This window comes from Manis javanica, chromosome 2 (genome assembly GCF_040802235.1).
Source record: "Manis javanica isolate MJ-LG chromosome 2, MJ_LKY, whole genome shotgun sequence".
NCBI lineage: Eukaryota > Metazoa > Chordata > Mammalia > Pholidota > Manidae > Manis > Manis javanica.
Window position 1 is genome coordinate 224715834 of NC_133157.1, and position 21644 is coordinate 224737477.

The 21644-nt window shown below is 47.0% G+C and overlaps 1 protein-coding gene across 7 annotated transcripts in view; it reads left to right on the forward strand.

The window, feature by feature from the left end:
* The window catches only part of TRAPPC9 (trafficking protein particle complex subunit 9), a 588199-nt gene that overhangs the window by 163481 nt on the left and 403074 nt on the right, over nucleotides 1-21644 (forward strand). For all 7 annotated transcript variants that reach the window (XM_073230280.1, XM_073230285.1, XM_073230286.1 and 4 more), the window contains 2 exons: nucleotides 3055-3187; nucleotides 7324-7487. In XM_073230280.1, coding sequence (XP_073086381.1) covers nucleotides 3055-3187; nucleotides 7324-7487 — 297 coding nt within the window. The remainder of the gene's footprint in view (nucleotides 1-3054; nucleotides 3188-7323; nucleotides 7488-21644) is intronic.

Sequence of the window (21644 nt, forward strand, 5' to 3'; positions counted from 1 at the left end):
CTGCCTCACCAGTCCTGTCCCTGCTCACCCGGCATGCTAGTCCTAAGCAATTAAAAGATAGTGGGAAGCTTGCCTCTCCTGGGCATGTGGGAAGGACTGTTCTGTATGCACAGGAGGTAGGGGGCCCGGGCCAAGCCCTGTCCCTGAGGGAGGCCCTTGCCCAGTCCAGCTGCGGCCCTTTCTCTCCCCCGCCGACCGACCTTGCTGTCCTCTGACTTCTCCCGGGAAGCTTGCCCGCAGAGGGGAGCCACTCCCCGCTGTCATGCCCTCCAGCCCCTGAGTCCCTCTCCCCGTGGCCTGCTCTTCTGCCGCCTTCTCAGCCCCTGTGCCACCTCTATGCAACCCTTAGTCCTGGGGACTTTTCTGGCTTCAGGTGCATCTGTTTGCTGTGGACTCTTAGGGCCTCATCTCCTGTCCAGACCCCATTCCTGACCCTGCGCATCAGCCACTTACCAGCTGTCCCCTGGGCTCTCTTTGTAGGGATGGCATGTGCAGGGTGCCCCGCCTCAGAGAGGGCATCACCATCTAATCAGTACCCTGGGCGGGTATTCTGGGGTCCTCCCGTCTCTCCCGCACCCCCCCCTGTGTTACTGACCAGGTCATCCCCACTCCCCTCCGCCTCACAGCCACTCCAGTTTTGCAGAACATGACCCAACCACAGGGTTTGTCACAAAAGCAGCAGGACTGGTCTCTCCGCCTCAAGTCTTGCTTGCTAAAAAACCCCATGTTCCAAAGGTCACTTCCAAGTGACCTTTGTGCAGTGCTGAACCTGTCATGCCTTGTCTCGACCAGAAGTCCCAGTGCCTGCACCGTGCCGTCCTCGGCAGGGCTGAAGTCCTCAGCGAGGCCCTGGAGCCCCGCGTCTCTCTGCCCTGCCCTCCCTGGAGCCGCACTCCGCTCCCCCTCAGGCCGCTCTCAGCCCTGGGCGGGCACCGCTCCTTGGAGCCCCTGTCTGTGCTTCTCCTATGATCGGCTTCCAGACGTGGCCGGCCAGGTGCTTCTCAGCTTCCCTCCCCCCCCGGGGACTATGCACATCCCTCCTGAGTGCCACTGATGGCGGCGTCTGCTGGCCATTGCTCTGCTGGCCTTGTCTGCCTTCTTGGTTGGATCCCCAGCGCCTGGTGTGCAGTGGATCCTCCATAGCCATGGGTTTGTTGAGAGAAGAAGTGTTTTGGGAGAGGGTGTTCTCACTGAGCCGGTGAGGCAGGCCTCATCCCGGGTGAAGAGGTGTGCACTGCACGGGGCCAGGCACACGGCTTATGGGGACATGGGGAAGAGGTGACCCAGCAGGGGACAGTGGGTGGAGAAAGACTTCTAGTACATGACCCTGAGGTTGGAAGGCCACTGAGGAATTATCCAAGTGGATGGATTGGGGTTGGGGGACTTGCAGGGAGACAGCACCACCTGTCCCGAGACTTGGCAGTGTGGGGGAATGTCGGGGGACGTGGATGGCTCAGAGTAACTGGTCCAAGGCAGAGGTGTGGTGGCAGCCAGGTGGGGAGGGTGGCTGGAGGCAGGCCTGGAAGGGCCTTGGGTCTGGCTAAGGGACACTGGCTTTCTTCTGAGGGCAGTGGGACTGCTGCCTTGTTTGAGTAGAGGATCAATATGGTCAGGTGGGCAGTTGAGTGACTTGTCAGGCTGCCATGTGGGGAGCAGGCTGGGGGGCCAACTAGAAGCTGTTGTGATAATCTGGGGAGAAAATGACGGCGGCAGGACCACGGCTGTGGGTGGGGGTGGAGCAGAGAAGGTGGGCATGGGTCACAGACGGCCGGGAACGAAGGGTTTGATTCAGTGTGTTGCTGGCATGTCTGTGGCTGAATCATCAACCTTAGCCACAAAGCCGTAGCCATCTGCCCTTGGCACAGGTGGGTTGGGGCTCATTTGTGGCACACTTATGTACGAAGCGGAAGGGCTGGACTTGTGCTGTCAGACCTCCAGACCAAACAGGATTTGCCATCAGGGTTTGGGTTTCTTCGCAGTCATTTTCAGCAATGGGTGGGAAAGCAAGATGGCTGATTTTAATGAAGAAATGGGAAACAAAGGTGTAGCAGACAAAAACCACATCATACCAAGGTTCATAGAAAGAAAAATGAAGGGGCATCATGCTCGCTGTGGGTTTCTGGGGAGGGAAGTGTTTGCAAGTGAATTCAAGGAGTCTTTTAAGAAACATACTTTATCAAGAAGGAAACGTGGGTTCTGCGGAGTTACTTTATGTTGAATAACGAGTTTAACCCGGTGGAAGTTGAAGGGGGGCGTCGATGAGGCTGTGAGAGGCCCTCGTTGCTGGTGAGGTAGTGGATTGCTTCCCTGTTCAGGCTGTGACCGGTTAGTCTGAGAAGAAGGTGTCACTCTAGGCGTTTAGCCATGGGGTATCGTTTAATTTTGTTACACAGTGAATGTTGTTTATAATAATTATCTCCTAAAATTTCAAAAGCCATTTTAAAGGTTTGGTTAAACAATTTCAAATGCTTATCAAACCAATGAATTTTTTCTTTCTTGTTTTTTTTTTGCGTGGCAAATTTGCTAATCTTAAATTATAGTGCTTGTACGCAGACAGCAGATTTGTCGGATCTCACAGCACTTAACATAATAATTGGCTCTTGAACTTTCATCTCTCAACAGAAGATTTTTGGATCATCTTTCACATACTTATCATATCACATTATGTCCTGGGAAGAAATACTAGCTATCATTCTTACTTTAGAGATGCATAAATTTGAAAGGCGAATTAGAAGGGGGATGAGATACCTATTGAGTCGTGTAGATTTGTAGCTGACAAAGACTTTCACGTGCAACTTTCACCTGGACCCAATCACCCTGTGGGACTGGAACGCACGTGCTGTTGTCATCCCTGCCCTCGATGGGGGAAGCTGAGGGGCTGCAGGGGTGCGTGTGGGGGCCGTGGGTGCGAACAGCTTGTGACGGGGCCTGATTTGAACTCAGGGCCTCAGAAGGGGACCCTGTGCTCTTCTCACTCCCGGGGGCTGCCTTCGGGCGTGCGTGTGAGACTCCGAGACTTTCCAGGTGGTGTGAAGCTTCTCCTTCTGTTTCCAGGCTATCACACCACGGTCTTCGGCGTCTTCAGCGACTGCCTGCTGGACGACCTCCCGGGGATAAAGGCCGGCGGCTCCACGGTCGAGGTCATTCCTGCTCTGCCCAGGCTGCAGATCGGCCCTTCCCTGCCCAGGTAGAGCCCCCAGGAGCACGGCTGTCCGCTTTCTGGCAAGCAGCGGTGCTTCGGAGCGGTGTGTGGCGTATGCTCCTTAATGGTGCCAGGAGTCTGAGTCAGTCTGTGATTCTCTGGACAAGAATACGGGTGAAAGGTTTTTCACAATTACCAATAGGCCACATGCTTTGCTTAAAGCAAATTGGATCGAAGTTGAAGTGTTTGTTACCAAGAAGAGAAGAGAATGTGAAATTAGCCTTTGGAATCACAGTTTTTATGAGGAATGGTTAAGTTTTTAGAGAATTTAAGAAAAACTCTTTTAGAAATATTCTTTTATTTAAAAAAATAGCATTATAGGAAAGCATAAAGAAAGTGAATTGATCTCAGAAGTCCCAGAAGCAGCTCCTGTTAATGGCTTTGTGGTATTTCCATCCAAAGTTCACCCATCCTCTGTTAAAAGAAAGATGTTTGAGAAGTGGGGGTGATGCTATGTTACGTGTAGTGTCGTAGATTACCTTTTGCACAAGGGTGTTGCATGAGCTGAAACATGTCTATTTCAGTTGCTTCAGAAGGGACATCGTAAAGACATCTTGGTACCACGTCACCATTCATTTCCTTGCTATTGAAATCAGAGATTGTCTCGGTTTTTGCTCTTATGAGAAATGCTTTGATGTTCAGCCTTTTGGCTGTATCTTTATAAAATGTATCATGGGGTTGTCTGAAATGTTTTTAGCGCTCATTCACATACTTAACGGGCCCTTTTCAGTTGCCAGGCCCCGTGCTGGATGCCCAGGTTGTGAGAGTGAGCGCAGTAGCCCTGGTGCTTGCCCAGGAAATTACAGTCATGTGGGAGAGACAGACAGGCCACCAAACCACCGCAGTCCGCTCTTGTCAGGACCCGGATGGGGCTGCAGGAGCTCGCAGGGAACATTCCTTCCCGGAGGCCACACCGAGCGTGTGGTGAGGAGGGAAGGCCGTGTGAAGGGGCGGCAGGAGCATTTTCTAACCAAGGGAGCAGCTTGCAAGGGACCCCCGAGGTGGGAGAAAGCGCCGTGTGACTGGGGAAGAAAATGAAATGCGGAAAAAACTAACTCAGAAGGGCTCAGAGAACTAATTATAAGAGCTGAAAGTATAAAACTTTGGAAGGAAACATAGGAGAAAATTCTCATCACTTGGGGTCAGGCAAAGCGTTCACTGATACAACACCAGAAGCAAAATCTGTAAAAGAAAACAATGATAAATTAGACTTCATTAAAATTAAACACCTTAGCTCTTCCAGAGGTACCATTAGGAAAATGAAAAGACAAGTCACAGAGTCGAAGAAAATATTTGCGAATCATGTATCTGATACAGAGCTTGTGTTCAGGTAAAGCACTCCTAGAACTCAAACATAGGAGATAAGCAATCTATTTAAAAAATTGGTGAAAGATTTGAATAGATATTTCACCACAGAAGACATACAAATAGTTAATAAGCAACCTGGAAAGATGCTCAGAATGATGACTTCGTGGAACTAGGACCACAGTGAGATTCCAGCTCACACTCCCTAGGATGGTTATCATCAAAAGACAGGCAGCAAGTAGCCAGTGCTGCAGGCTGGCGGGGAGACCGGAGCCCTCATGCAGTGCTGCTGAGGAGGTGACACATCGTTTGAAGACACTTTGCACTTTCTTGAAAACTGAAGCATATATTTACCACGTGACCCACCGTTCTACTCATAGGTATCTACCCAAGAGAAATGGGAGTGTGTGTGCTCACAGAACCTTGAACTCTGATGTTCACGGCAGCATTCATAGTAGCCAGAAGAAAAAGTGGTGGGAAGAGCCCAAAGGCCCATCGGCTCAGGATAAACAGGACGTGCGGTGTCTGTACAGCAGAGACAGAGCAATACTCAGCCCTGAAAAAGAATGGGCTCCTGACATGCACCCCGATGTAGATGCGCTCCGAAACGGGAGGAAGAAACAGTGAAAGATGCCAGGTGCCAAAGGCCACATAGTGTATGAGTCCGGAAATGTCCAGAAGAGGCGGATGTATAGAGACAGGAAGCAGGCCTGCCGTGAATGAGGCCTTGTGGGGGCGGGACCGATTGCAGGTGGGCACGAGGAGCTCTTTGGGGTGACAGAGACTGGGTGACAGTGATGGTGGTGCACCTTTGTGGACTTAACTGAAAGTGATTCAGTTGTATACTGAAAACAAGTGAATTCTGTGGTATGTAAATTATACCTCACTTAAGCTGTTCCAAACAATGGATCTTGGTGGCTTGAGTGTAGAGAACATGATGTCAGTGGACCCAAACAGAGGAGGACGCCCTTTGTTCTGGCACAGGGACACCGCGCTCCTGGGGTGTCCACTGCCCGAGCGTGTGTCAGCCCCACGGGCCTCCCGCTCCCAGGCTGCTGGCCTGAGGTCACAGAGGACCCTGGCCTTGGCTTGTGGTTTCAGGCATGTGCTGCTGGGCTCGTGGAGAGGCCGCCTGAGCTGGAGGTGAGCCAGGAGAGAGCTGGGGTGGGGGTGGGCCCTCATCAGCTCCCAGTAAAAGCACAGGGATGTCGTGGGTGGCTTGGGGTACATGTCGGGGGAGGGAGGTCCTGGTGTCATGGTGCCAATTGGTAGTTAAGATGTTTTCATTTCTTAATTTAAAAAATTACATGTAATGCCAACATTTTTCTAGGGAGATTTCTGAAATAAAAAGTGGCAATTCTTAAGTGGGTGTTGTAATTAATCTAAATGCCCTTGTGACTGACTCATCAATTTTACTCCCAAACATTTTTTTTTAATTGAAACCAAGTTGGGTTTTTTTTGGCATTGCTGGTTCTATGTTAGCATTTACAAAAATTACTATTATGTTTTATTGAAGTATGTATATTTTTTTTGGGGGGGGGATTTTTTTTAGTTGAAGTATAGTTAATAATACAATGGTATATTGGTTTCAGATATACAACATAGTGATTCAACAGTTATCTACATTATTCAATTTTCACCCCGATTAGTGTAGTTACTGTCTGTCAACATAGAATGTTACAGAACTATTGACTATATTCTTTATGCTATATTTTCATCCCTGTGGCTCATTTATATTATGATTGAGTTTTGGGCCTCCTTATCCCTTCACCTATTCTACCTGCCCACCCAAACCCCTCCCCTGTGGTACCCCTACCAGTCACTTCTCAGTGTCTGAGTCTATTGCTGTTTTGTCTGTTTGTTTTGTTTTATTTATTTATTTTTGTGTGTGTTTATTCCATGTGTAAGTGAAATCATAAGGCAATTATCTTTCTCTGGCTGGTTTTGCCCCCGTTGTGCCACAGGGGCCTTTTCCCTGTTGCTACCAGTGACCTCCTTGCCTGAAGCTGGTTTGCTGCCCATGGGCTGGGAGGCAAACACCCAGAACAATCAACATTGTGGGTTAGGTGACAGCCAGTGTAACCTAGGCCAGAGGGTCAGACCAAGGGCTGTAGCAAGGGAGCCTCAGGGGAGTGTCAGAGGGCCTTGGGGTCCTCCAGGCGCTGGGCTGCACTCCCGTGGAGCCCTGGGCCTCACCTGACCGGTGCTGAGGATGGTGCCACACAGACACCTTCTGACCCCAGGGCACTGCCCAGCTGCCCTGTGTCCCGTCAGGCGTTTTCGGGCGTTGCTTGCCTTCCTTACTGTGACACCGAGTCTGTTATATATACTGTTCAGTGTTCTTTCGCTCCAGTTCCATGTTATCAGTTGGAACGGTTCATTTAAATTTTCTTCTTAATCTATGGATTTTCCCAAGGCAGTTCTTAGCATGAGATGTAAACATTTTATTTTTTGAGAGTGACACACTCATAGATCATTTGAATCAATTAATTGTTTCATTTTTGCCCTCACCATAACCCAATAATGAAGTATGTTTATGCCTCACCCACACATGAGAAACTAAGACCAAGTGAGAGTGGTCACACAGTCACGTGTTGGTGCCCTGGGGCGGAGCTGCACGTAGCGCTCAGCTGCTGGAGATTTGCCCTTCTGTTCCTGATAGCTGGGTACTGGATTCCACGTTTAAAACCCAGATTTCCCAGTCCCTGTTTTGGAAATGCTTAAGTGTGGTGATATGAATAATTCTAAAATGCCCTCGGTTTTCTTCTTTTGATTCCTTTTAAAAAAAGTTCTTACAATTATTACTATTATTTTAGATCTGCACATTCGTTGCAACCTTCCTCTGGTGCTGAAATATCTACTAATGTGTCAGTCCAGCTTTACAATGGAGAAACTCAGCAACTTGTTATTAAATTGGAAAATATTGGAATGGAACCATTGGAGAAACTGGAAGTCACCTCAAAAATTCTCACCACCAAAGGTAGGTATTTTAAGCGTATTTGACGCCAGAAATGTTCATCTTCATTATCTGAAGAAGAGATACTTTACATAACCAGTGTTCAGGACTCTGAAAGCTTCTTCTAACTTTTAATTTGATGACATCATGAAATTGACATACTAATTGGGTGTGAAGGCCGCACCAAGGAAGATAAAGGAGCAAAGAATTCGCCTGTGTGTCCCTGGCGCTCTTTCCATTTATCAGATCCTCAGGAAAAATACTCATGAATGAATGGATGGGGAGACACACTAGAAGGCTCAGGGGCACCGCCGCTTGGCGTTTACCTCCCTGCCCAGTGTTTCCTGTGAGCCCAGCGCACTGAACCTGTGCGCTCCCTCCTAGAGGCAGCTCTCTGCTTCCCAGCTCTAAGGCGCACAAACCTGGGGGTCATACAAGCTCTAGAAATTTTGGTTTCATGATTTAATAGCTGTTTGTCCACCACATGCTTCGGTTTTCTCCTAGGTAATAGGAGAGGTCTTACCTCCCCACTTACCATGTAGAGTTGTCCTAGGAATTGTTAGGTAACATATGGCGAAATTCCTAGTATGTTAGAGGTTAGTGAGTGGGATTGAACAAAGGGGGAATATCATTGTACAGGAGGAGGGAATGGTAACAAAATAAGTGGAAATAGAATCAGATCATTTAGTAGTGTTAGATAAATTTTAAGTCCACTGAGAACAGATGGAGACAAAGGAAGGAAAGCAGATGGGCAGAACCTTGGGTGTTCATGCAGGAGTGGGGTGAGCCAGGTGCATGGGGGCGCTGACTGCCCTGGTGGGGTTTCTGAGGAGGGATGCATGGTGCCTACGTGACTCCCTGGCACGGGGCTCCCTCCTCATGCTAATGACGGTACAATGGGGAGAGCCAAGTGAGGAGAATGTTTCGGGAGCCGCGCCACGCTGTCTGGTCGGCTCCAGCTGCAGGGAAGGTCCAGGCACGGGTTTGGGAGAACGTGTTATGCAAAAGGTTGTCACGAGAGAAGGAATTTGGATTGGATAGCATAAGGAATAGTAAATCTGAGCCGTCCCATGGCAGAATTTTAGAGTATCTTCTGTCTCCGTATTTGCCCCACTGATTTTGTTGAAAGTCTGTGTGTGGGGGGGGTAAATGGAGCACCTAGCTGACTGTCGCATGTGTCCTGCCCGATCTGTGTCTATGTCTCTCCTCATTGGAAAATGCTGTGTATGTTCAAATTCTCTTTATCACTTACTAGCTGTGTATTACCTTTGGCAAGTAATTCAACCCCTACTGGCAACCCTTTCCTCTTTTGTAAAATTATGCTAATAGCACCTCTATCCTAAGATTATTATGAGAATTAAGTGAGGTAATATATGCAGACAGTATGGAATGGTTTAGTACTCAAATTTTTGTTCGCTGTCCTTATTACCGCCACTCCCACCACTGTCGCCATGACCACCGTCACCACCGTGCCACCACCGCGGCGGACCACTCTGTGTGAACTTGTGCATTCAGTGCCAGTCCGTCTGGGCGGGGTCTGGCTGGGGGCTCTGGCGCGGGCTGCGGTGGGCCTCTGCAGACGCCCTGTTGAATATATCTTCAGGGGCGGAAGGCTGACAGGGTACACACGTGACCTCTCCAGAGTGGTTGTGGCCACTTTCGGCCATCACTGTGTGTGAGTTCTGTCGCTCCAAGTCCTCGCTCGTACGGGGCATTTGCAGTCGTTGTGCCTGCTGGTGGTGAAGGTGGGGTGGATGGTGCAACAGAGGGGTTTCCTTGGGGACCAGTGAAGCTGAACACTTTTTATAGGGTTCTGGTGACTCAGATCCTCTTTCCTACAAGCCCTTTGTCCTTTTTCCCACTGGCTGTTTTTCCATCTCTTTCTTGCCCCCCACCCCCACCCCCCGCCGACTTGTCGGACTCTTTGTTTTCTGAGTATATGTTTCTCTGTCAGAAATACGTGGGAACATCTCCTCCTGCTCTGTGGCTGCCGTTGTACTCTTAGCAGCGTCTTTGGGTGAACAGAGGTCCTCAATTTTTACATGGTTCACTTAATCATTTTTTTCTTTTGTGGTCACTGCTTTTGGTATCTCATTTTGTGTGCTCTTAGTCTTTGGGAAATTTGATGCTACCTTAACCTCAGTCTTCCATTTTGCCCCTGTTTTTGGGAGCGAACACATATGAATTAGGTAGAAAATGCTTCTCGGACATAAAATACCTTTACCTGGTATTCTGAACTTAGTTAAGTAGTTATAGGGTTTGGTTGATGTTTGAACAAACTAATACTGAAACAGGAAATTTGAGTCCGTAATGAGAAGTTTTTTTCACCTCTCCTGTAATTCACCTTGCCTTCACAGGTTAGCAAGTAGAAAGATCTTTCCTTTACGGCAGCCCTGTATTTACTGAGCATGATGCAGAAAGCTGGAAACAGTCACGGGCCTGGGCAGAATTCCAAGGGAGAAGCAGTCGGTGGTGGGTGTGTGTGGCGTGGTCCACGGTCCCCTCCTGTCCCCAGTTCCCAGTTCCCTGTCACCGCCTGTCCACCCCTCTCCATTCTTTCTGATTGTGTCACTTTTCTCTGCTTACCTTCCCGTCTACTCAGCTCTCAGACAGATAGGGCAGGTGTGGATAAGATGAGAGTTCCTGTGGCCAGGATTTTCACCTGGCCCTGGTCGGCTAGCTCACCACACACCTGTGGGCAATACGATGCTATTGACTCTATATAAAGAGCTCTGCCCAGTGCTCTGGGTGACACGGTGGCAGGGCTGCAAGGCTGCAGGAGAGCAGAGCAGAGGCTGGAGTGGTGGCAGTGCCGAGGACAGAAGCCTGGAGGAAGGCTGTCCGGGCAGAGGGGCCCAGAGGCAGAGACTGGCTTGCTGCACGCAGACTCGCTCTGAGTGAACGGGATTTTAGTGACTGACCTGCCACCTGGAAATAAAGTTGGGTGTAACCCTTTCACCCCAAGAACGTTCTACTATCATTTGTTGGGTCACATTGAATCCATAGTGAACTTGCCCATGGCTGAAACCCATTGGTGAGACAGCAAGTGTGTCACCCCACTTGATGGGCAGGGAAAGTGAATGCAGAGCAGGTTGAGTGCCCTGTCTGAGGTCACAGAGCAGGTTGGCAGGGACCCAGCACCCTTAACTCTCAGCCCTGGTATTTTTACCATTAATCATGAGACAGAACCCTAAATCCATGATCTAGAGTGTGATATGGCCATTTTCAAACACAGCATGCTTGGGAGTGAAAAATTAAAGCTGTCATTCTTTTTAAATTCTCATTCCAAGCTGCAATACATTTACACGTGGAATTAAATTAATGAAAATAAACCATCTGCTTCCAAAATTAACAAAGAAACAATTCCTGTCACTTACAGTCTACAGTACCAAAAGCTGTCAGTATTAATAAATGACCCAATGAGTGTGAGAACATGGGAAAATGTCTTCAACTGGAAACATGAGTGAGAGTTACGTGTCTTGAGTAGGGACAGCAGCAGAGACGCTGTAAGGGTCCTCGTGGCTAATAAGTAACCCGTGTTTCCATTTGAGCATTATTCTTATTTAAGCGCTGAGTTTAGCTTCTTTAAGGGTATCTTAAAGGTCTGCTCTGTGGAAATCTCCGCATGGAGTGAAGCACCCCCTTCGCCGGGTTCCATGTGACGTTTTCTGACCACCATTGGAGTTATTTTGTATCTCAAACAGAACTTTTACTTTTTAGCACACACCGTGTGCCTGTTGTGCACTCAGGTAATTTCTTCTCACTAAATGATCGCAACACCCATAAGCGATCTTTTCGGAGGCGGAGGCGGTGGTGGTGTGTTTATTTCTCTGCTTCATCCCGGAGCCTAAGAAGGAAGCCCAGTGCTGGTCACGGCGCTGCTACCAGCCCTGCGGGCGGCCACGAGGTCGGTGCTGGGCACAGAAAGCTCTTGGGGCACTTCTGAGCGTGGGAGCTCTAGGCCATACATCAGGGGTCCTGGTGCTTCTCGATGCGTCCTGGCTGCCCATGGCCTGCGTGCTTGGGGCCTTGGCCATGGGGGACGCCTGGCGGTGGGCTGCAGGCTTCCATCCCCTCTCCTAACGCCTGGAAGGCACCTGCGTCCCTCCCAAGTCACCAGACACGTCCTCCCTCCCCTCTGCATGAACTCCCTTTGCTTCAGAAAAAGACGGCTCTGTCTTGCTTTTCCCTCCACCCCCCTTGCTTTCCTGTCTTTCAGTCCGTAGCCTCACAGGCTCATTTTTCAACCCCCTTTGCTCTCTCCTTGTGTGGCGAGGACCAAGCAGACCTCTGTGAGCTCTCAGGGGACTGTCGCTTGGGCTGTTCTGGGGTGAATGTGCCCAGCGACCACATGTACCTGGCGTGCTGGTGAGCACTTACGAGCAGTCCCATCAGGACGAGGATTATCTGCTGGTGTCATGTAATCATTCTAATTACAATCCATTTGTAGGTCAGTACAATTTTTTTCCATTTTTTTATTCAGGTATTAATGATATACACTCTTATGAAGGTTTCACATGAAAAAACAATGTGGTTACTATATTCATCCATATTATCAAGTCCCCCCCACCCCAATGCAGTCGCTGTCCATCAGTGTAGTAAGGTGCCACAGATTCGCTGTTTATCTTCTCTGTGCTGCCCTGTCTTCCCCGTGATCCCCCCCCCACACCATGTGTACTAATCACAGTACCTCTCAGTCCCCTCTTCCCTCCCTCCCCACCCGCCCTCCCCCACCCCTCCCCTTTGGTGACCACTAGTCCCTTCCTGGAGTCTGTGACTCTGCTGTGACCAGGGCTTTATCTGTAGGTTGTTAAAGATGCAGACTCCCGCCCTAAGTGATCACAGACTTTAAGTAAGCCCACTTTAAGAAGAACTTACTGTATCTGCCTTTCAGCAAAGCTTCTAAGGTATGTGTATGTACAGGCGCAAATGTACACACACATACATGAATACACATCTGCATCCCTTAATATTTTTATTTTTCTAATTAAATTTTTTGACAAAAAGTGATGATTCTGTGTTGTAACAATTAAAAATTCGTGAGCGTTTTGGCTGAGGTGAGAGGTTCTCTACTGCTCACCTTTGTCATGGATGTTGTAGTTCAGAGTCTCGGCAGCTAGGAGCAAATACGAGCGGTTCTCGGATGTTGAAGGTAACGGTTTCTTTATTGCTGTCAGTGTAAATAACCAGTTTCACTTGATTGCACTGCACTAGACTCTACTGTCAAAGTTAAAGACTATTCTTTCTATTTTTTTTTATTTTGCTATCATTAATATACACTTACATGAGCCACACTGTGGTTACTAGATGCCCCCCATTATCAAGTCCCCACCACATACCCCATTACAGTCACTGTCCATCAGCGTAGTGAGATGATACGGAATCACTACTTGTCTTCTCTGTGCTGTACTGCCCTCCCCATGACACGCCCCACATTATGTGTGCTAATCGTATTGCCCGCTTTCCCCTTCTCCCTCCCTTCCCACCCACCACCCTCCAGTCCCTTTCCCTTTGGTAACTGTTAGTCCATTCTTGGGTTCTGTGGTTCTGCTGCTGTTTTGTTCCTTCAGTTTTTTGCTTTGTTCTTATGCTCCACAGATGAGTGAAATCATTTGGTACTTGTCTTTCTCTGCCTGGCTTATTTCACTGAACATAGTACCCTCCAGCTCCATCCATGTTGTTGCAAATGGTAGGATTTTTTTTTCTTCTTATGGCTGAATAATATCCCACTGTGTATATGTACCACCTCTTCTTTATCCATTCATCTACTGATGGACACTTAGGTTGTTTCCATGTCTTGGCTATTGTAAATAGTGCTGCGATAAACATAGGGGTGCATCTGTCGTTTTCAAACTGGCCTGCTGCATTCTTAGGGTAAATTCCTAGAAGTGGAATTCCTGGGTCAAGTGGTATTTTCATTTTTAGTTTTTTGAAGAACCTCCATACTGCTTTCCATAATGGTTGAAGTAATTTACATTCCCACCAGCAGTGTAGGAGGGTTCCCCTTTCTCCACATCCTTGCCAACATTTGTTGTTGTTTGTCTTTTGGATGTTGGCGATCTTTACTGGTGTGAGGTGATATCTCATTGTGGTTTTAATTTGCATTTCTCTGATGATTAGCGATGTGGAGCATCTTTTCATGTGTCTGTTGGCCATCTGAATTTCTTCTTTGGAGAAGTGTCTGTTCAGCTCCTCTGCCCATTTCTTAATTGGATTATTTGCTTTTTGTTTGTTGAGGTGGGTGAGCTCTTTATATATTTCGTATGTCAACCCTTTATTGGATCTGTCATTTATGAATATATTCTGTATATTCATATATACATTTATGAATATATACTATAGGATGCCTTTTTGTTCTATTGATGGTGTCCTTTGCTGTACAGAAGCTTTTTCAGCTTGATATAGTCCCACTTGTTCATTTTTGCTTTTGTTTCCCTTGCCCGGGGAGATATGTTCATGAAGAAGTCGCTCATGTTTATGTCCAAGAGATTTTTGCCTATGTTTTTTTCTAAGAGTTTTATGGTTTCATGACTTATATTCAGATCTTTCTTTGATCCATTTTGAATTTACTTTGTGTGTGGGGTTAGACAGTGATCCAGTTTCATTCTCTTGCATGTAGCTGTCCAGTTTTGCCAGCACCATCTGTTGAAGAGGCTGTCATTTCCCCATTGTATGTCCATGGCTCCTTTATCATATATTAATTGACCATATATGCTTGGGTTTATATCTGGGCTCACTATTCTGTTCCACTGGTCTGTGGCTCTGTTCTTGTGCCAGTACCAAATTGTCTTGATTACTGTGGCTTTGTAGTAGAGCTTGAAGTTGGGAAGCAAGATTCCCCCTGCTTTATTCTTCCTTCTCAGGATTGCTTTGGCTATTTGGTGGTTCCATATGAATTTTAAAACTATTTGTTCCACTTTGTTGAAGAATGCTGTTGGTAATTTGATAGGGATTGCATCGAATCTGTGTATTGCTTTGGGCAGGATGGCCATTTTGATGATATTAATTCTTCCTAGCCAGGAGCATGGGATGAGTTTCCATTTGTTAGTGTCCTCTTTAATTTCTCTTAAGAGTGTCTTGTAGTTTTCAGGGTATAGGTCTTTCACTTCCTTGATTAGGTTTATTCCTAGGTATTTTATTCTTTTTTTGATGCAATTGTGAATGGAATTGTTTTCCTGATATTCTTTCTGCTAGTTCATCGTTAGTGTATAGGAAAGCAACAGATTCCTGTGTATTAATTTTGTATCCTGCAACACTGCTGAATTCACATATTAGTTCTAGTAGTTTTGGAGTAGAGTCTTTAGGGTTTTTTATGTACAATATTATGTCATCTGCAAATAGTGACAGTTTGACTTCTTCTTTACCAGTCTAGATTCCTTGTATTTCTTTGTGGCTAGGACCTCCAGTACTGTGTTGAATAACAGTGGGGAGAGTGGGCATCCCTGTCTGGTTCCCGATCTCAGTGGAAATGCTTTCAGCTTCTCGCTGTTCAGTATGATGTTGGCTGTGGGTTTGTCATATATGGCCTTTATGATGTTGAGGTACTTGCCCTCTGTTCCCATTTTGCTGAGAGTTTTTATCATGAATGGATGTTCAGTTTTGTCGAATGCTTTTTCAGCATCTATGGAGATGATCATGTGGTTTTTGTCCTTCTTTTTGTTGATGTGGTGGATGATGTTGATGGATTTTCGAATGTTGTACCATCCTTGCATCCCTGGGATGAATCCCACTTGGTCATGGTGTATGATCCTTTTGATATATTTTTGAATTCGGTTTGCTAATATTTTATTGAGTATTTTTGCATCTACGTTCATCTGGGATATTGGTCTGTAATTTTCTTTTTTGGTGGGGTCTTTGCCTGGTTTTGGTATTAGGGTGATGTTGGCTTCATAGAATGAGTTTGGAAGTATTCCCTCCTCTTCTATTTTTTGGAAAACTTAAAGGAGAATGGGTATTATATCTTCTCTGTATGTCTGATAAAATTCCGAGGTAAATCCTTCTGGCCTGGGGGTTTTGTTCTTGGGTAGTTTTTGGATTACCGCTTCAATTTCTTTGCTGGTAATTGGTTTGTTTAGATTTTGTGTTTCTTCCTTGGTCAGTCTTGGGAGGTTGTATTTTTCTAGGAAGTTGTCCATTTCTTCTAGGTTTTCCAGCTTGTTGGCATATAGGTTTTCATAGTAGTCTTTAATAATTCTTTGTATTTCTGTGGGGTCTGTCGTGATTTTTCCATTCTCATTTCTGATTATGTTGATGTGTGTTGATTCTCTTTTTCTCTTAGTAAGTTTGGCTAGAGGCTTATCTATTTTGTTTATTTTCTCAAAGAACCAGCTCTTGGTTTCGTTGATTTTTGCTATTGTTTTATTCTCAATTGTGTTTATTTCTTCTCTGATCTTTATTATGTCCCTCCTTCTGCTGACTTTAGGCCTCATTTGTTCTTCTTTTTCCAATTTTGATAATTGTGACGTTAGACTATTTATTTGTGTTTGTTCTTCCTTCTTTATATATGCCTGGATTGGTTTATACTTTCCTCTTAAGACTGCTTTTGCTGTGTCCCACAGAAGTTGGGGCTCTGTATTGTTGTTGTCATTTATTTCCATATATTGCTGGATCTCCATTTTAATTTTGTCATTGATCTATTGACTATTTAGAAGTGTGTTGTTAAGCCTCCATGTGTTTGTGAGCCCTTTTGCTTTCTTTGTACAATTTATTTCTAGTTTTATACCTTTGTGGTCTGAAAAGTTGGTTGGTAGAATTTCAATCTTTTTGAATTTACTGAGGCTCTTTTTGTGGCCTAGTATGTGGTCTATTCTGGAGAATGTTCCATGTGCACTTGAGAAGAATGTGTGTCCTGCTGCTTTTGGTTGTAGAGTTCTGTAGATGTCTATTAGGTCCATCTGTTCTAGTGTGTTGTTCAGTGCCTGTGTGTCCTTACTTATTTTCTGCCCAGTAGATCTATCCTTTGGGGTGAGTATTGTGTTGATGTCTCCTAAAATGAATGCATTGCATTCTATTTCCTCCTTTAGTTCTGTTAGTATTTTTTCACATATCTGGTGCTCCTGTGTTGGGTGCATATATATTTATAATGGTTATATCCTCTTGTTGGACTGAGCCCTTTATCATTATGTAATGTCCTTCTTTGTCTCTTGTTACTTTCTTTGTTTTGAAGTCTATTTTGTCTGATGCTAGTACTGCAACACCTGCTTTTTTCTCCCTATTGTTTGCATGAAATATCTTTTTCCATCCCTTGACTTTTAGTCTGTGCATGTCTTTGGGTTTGAGGTGAGTCTCTTGTAAGCAGCATATAGATGGATGTTGTTTTTTTATCCATTCAGTGACTCAGTGTCTTTTTATTGGTGCATTCCGTCCATTTACATTTAGGGTGATTATCAATAGGTATGTACTTATTGCCATTTCAGGCTTTAGATTCGTGGTTACCAAAGGTTCAAGGTTACTTTCCTTACTATCTAAGAGTCTAACTTAACTCACTTAGTATGCTGTTACAAACACAATCTAAAGGTTCTTTTCTATTTCTCCTCCTTTTTCTTTCTCCTTCATTCTTTATATATTAGGTATCAATTGTGTACTTTTTGTCTATCCTTTGATTGGCTTTGGGGATATTCAATTTAATTTTGCATTTGCCTCGCAATCAGCTGCTCCACCCTCCCTACCGTGGTTTTACTACCTCTGGTGACAGCTATCCAACCCTAGGAGCACTTCCATCTATAGCAGTCCCTCCAAAATAGACTGCAGGGGTGGTTTGTGGGAGGTAATCTCTCAGCTTTTGCTTATCTGGAAATTGTCTAATCCCGCCTTCAAATTTAAATGATAATCTTGCCAGATAGAGTCATCTTGGTTCCAGGCCCTTCTGCTTCATGGCATTAAATACATCATGCCCCTCCCTTCTGGCCTGTAAGGTTTCTGTTGAGAAGTCTGATGGTAGCCTGATGGGCTTTCCTTTGTATGTGATCTTATTTCTGCCTCTGGCTGCTTTTAACAGTCTGTCCTTATCCTTGATCTTTCCCATTTAATTACTATGTGTCTTGGTGTTGTCTTCCTTGGGTCCCTTGTGTTGGGAGATCTGTGGATCTCCATGGCCTGACAGACTATGTCCTTCCCCAGATTGGGGAAGTTTTCAGCAACTACCTCTTCAAAGACACTTTCTATCTCTTTCTCTCTCTCTCTCTTCTTCTTCTGGTGTCCCTATAATGCGAACATTGTTCCGCTTGGATTGGTCACACAGTTCTCTAGTTTGTATCTCTTCATCCCCTTCACCTCTTTGGCTTCCCCCAAGCACTCCCCACTCTGGCAACCAATAGTTTGTTTCCTGTATTTATGAGTCTGGTTCTGTTTTGTTGTTTTGTTTTTTAGATTCTACATATAAGCGAAATCATATGATATTTGCCTGACTTATTTCACTTAGCATGATATCCTCTAGGTGCGTCCATGTTGTCTCAAATGGGAAGATTTCCTTCTTTTTTATGGCTTAGTGATTTCCACTGCGTGTGGTGCCGCATCCTCTCTCTCCGTTCATCCATCGATGGACACTTGTGTCGCGTCCATGTCTTGTCTGTTGTAAATAATGCTGCAGTGAGCCCAGTGGTGCATGTATCTTCATGAGGGAGTGTTTTCCTTTTCTCAGATAAACACCCCAAGTGGAATTGCTGGAATGTGTGGTATTTTTATTTTTAACTTTTTCTTAGTATAGGATTTTGAAAAGCCCCTCTGGACATTCCATTTTGTACCACAATAGTGAAGGGTAGAACAGACGGGACCATTTTTGTGGCATAAAAATGTATTAACTCTGGCAATGAAATTCTTTAGCTTTTTGTCCTGCTACGATGGCAGGGTGGTGTCCTGTACATCGGGACTCCCCTCTGTGTTATTATGTAGACATAAATAGCTCAGTTATTTGGCATCAGAGGGTGAATAAGCTGTTTTTGCCTGTTGTTTGAATGTATTACTCTTAAACCAGGGGACTTAATACAAAAATAAGCTGTGCAGTTAGAAATGTTTCTAAATATACCATATGCTTGGAAGTAGCATGATTCTGAACAGAGGACTTTGAATGTTCTTGAGTGACTGGACTTTTTTGTGGCTGGGCGTAGATTGGGGTGGTGGTTTTCAGATGTGTTCTCAGGCTGTGCCGCCAGCCTGTGTGTCTAGGGAACCAGCGTGTCCCGCTCTGGTCTGCGTGGTCCTCCTCCTTGTTGCTGGCCACCCATGTGTGGGCAGGTCACACAGCATGGCCTCTTTTGAAAGGTGGGTCTTGGAGGTGGGCAGGTTGGCGGCCATCCCCGCTCTGTTACTTGCTGTCTGTGTAGCTGGTGCCGAGCGGTTGTCTGACTGCCTGGGGATCAGCGTTGCTCCCTGTCCCTGTCCCTCCCTTGTGGTGTCCCGGAACAAGTGGTGGTAATGGTAACTGTGGTGGCCCAGCACAGTGCCTGGCATGTGGTAGGGGAGGGGTAAGGGCTAAGCTCACTTCCCTTTAGCTGGGGCTCTCGCTTCCCTTTGTCCACATCTGGTCTGCCCAGGTCTGGAAGCTAGGACATCAGAGCCGATAAACTGATTTTAAGCAAATACTCCCCCACTTGAGGAGAGCAGGGGTCTTTGCCTAGATTTTCTGGGTTGATCTCTTTGAGCAGTTTGGAAACAACCTTAGCTTCTCATTCTCAGATTTTTCTGGAATTGTGAAACTTAATGATTCCCAGAGAAATGGGGGTGTTCTTGCATGAACACTGTAGCCAAGGAGACCCAGAAGCCCCATCGTAGAGTGAGCTCAGCCCTGCCCGGCACCCAGGGAAGGACGCCTGTTGCAGTCAGGACGCGAGCCGAGGGCAGCACCAGCAGCGAGGCGTTTAGTTCCTGGTCCCAAGGGAAACCTGCTCGCTGTGCGGTTGTCAGGGCCTGAGGGGCTGGGTGAGAAGCTGGCTGGAGGGCCGTAGGAGAGTTACAGTGACACTGACCCTCCCTGCTAAGTTTTCTAACCTTTTCTGGCCTGTCTGCTTTTGAGTTGCTTGTCTTAGGCTATTTGTATATAATTTTTTCTAAAAAAAAAGTATTGTTGCAGTAAGGGAAAAATTTTAAAAATAAAAATAAACCTTGTAGAAAAATGATTTGTTACTTAGCATGGTCAAAGCATGGCGTGTCACGGGGAGTGGGAGAAGAGGGCCTGGTTTTTTCAGTCTCTCCTTTAGTTTCGTCCTGTGTCCTGCTTGCATGTCTGGGTGTGGACAGAGGAGGAGGCTGCTGACCATTGGCCGGCCTGGTTATGGGGGAAGCAGGCCGGTAGGACGCCCTCAGGATCAAGATGTCCTCGGTTTTAAATTTAGTTATTAGGGCTCAGGTTATGGTCTTTGAAATCAGACAGACCTGGGTTTGAATCCTGGCATTGCCACTTACTGGCTGGAAGACTCGGGCCACTTCGCTTGCCCGTGTGACAGTCTGTCCCCTCGCAGTGGGGAGGGGACTCCGTGATCCTTCCGGTCCTTGGAATCCATGCTCCGAGCTTGCCACCGGGCCTGGCCGTGCCGAGGGTGGGCTGCTGCCGCTCTCCCAGTGAGCTGTCCTGCTGTCACCGATGCCACCTCTGTGCCTGTCTAGTGCAAACGTCAGTTACTGGTTACCTTAGACACTGTTGTGCATTGTTGTGCATGGCTTCCTCACACTTGGACTCAGCCCGGCATTCAGGAATCCATCCTCTGGCTTGCTGCCCGCTTCTCATCTTTCTTTTTATTTTGCACAAATGTTCCTCTGGTATCTCCCGTGCTGTGGGGAGCAGCACAGTGGGATCCCTGCCCTCACGGGGCTCGTGGTGTTGGGGCTGTAAGCAGGTGTGGGGCGTCTCCCTGTAGATTTCCTCTCCACTGCTGGCTCCCCTGCTTGTTTGTTCTTCTGCCCTCCTGCCCCCCAGGCATCCATTCTTCTGCTCACCCCCTTGATGGGCATTCCCTGTCGAGGCCGTCGTGTTGGATCCCGGGGAGGATCAGTGCCAAGTCCCTGTCCCCTGGGGTGCAGAGTGTGCTTCCACAGTCTGTGTCCTCCTGCTGTCCTGATTTGGGCCTCTGCTAATTCTCGGGTGTCCCATATGCGTCTCGTCCTGCCTGTCACCCACTCATCAGCCCACATGCCACTTGCTAAGTGGTCTCCACCCTTTCAGGTAGAGCTAATCATGCCATTCCTATGGGCACTGCCTTGCTTACACTCTTGCTGACCACTTATTTTACTTGGCTTCGTGTTATTCCGGTCAAACACTGTCACATTTGCACGGCAGGCACACAAATAACACACGAACCTGTCCTGAAGGAGCCCGCGTTTGTGTGGGGTCAGGTGTGCTCACTGAGTTGCACTGAGCTCTGACTTCACGCCCTGCCCTTCTTCTGCCTTTAAGTAACCACGGTAAATGGACTTACTGGCGGGACACCCAGGAAGACGTTGACAGTCATGAGTGACTAGGGTTCATTCAGCTCTGTCACCTCGTGTATAAGATTGCAGTGGCTTTCTGGAGAGGTTTACAAAACAAGCTCATCTCCAGACCAAATGCCATGCCTTGCAGTCAGTACTGCAGGGCTTGATGTGTCCAGCTCTTTGGGAGTGTGGCTGGGAAGCAAATAAGCCAGACAGGACAGACGTTAGGGCGGCTGGCCCTGTGGTCCATTGTCTGGGGTCGGTGGCCTGTCATGCCAACAGCATGTAAGTTGGAGGCATTCTGGGGCCAGCTTCAGAAGCACAAATGCCCGAGTCCTGTGCTAGAAGTTAAGAGGAGAAAAAAAAATAACACTTCTAAAAATTGGAATACAGTGCTTTTTAACAGGGTGGTTCTTACACTCAAACAAGTAAACCTATTAGGAGCAGGTTGTATAGCACAGTGTTGAATCTTGGCTGTACTCACTTTTGTGTGGCCCTCGGGCAAATTCCCTGTGATGGGGGGATGCAGTGGAACCTGTTCGGAGACTTGGCATCCCTGCATGGTGCCAGCTTCCTGTGCACACACATGCTCTTGAAGGTCAGCTCTGAGGCACCTACGGGCATGGGCTGTCTACAGGCGTCACAGCACCTACGGACACGGGCTGTTTGCTGCCCTCCTGCCGCCCTTTGGGAAGGTGCCCCCATAGCCCAGGTAGAGTCGCAGTTAGCGGTTTAATTTCACATCTCTTCTAAACCACTGCCCCCTGCCCGTGACAC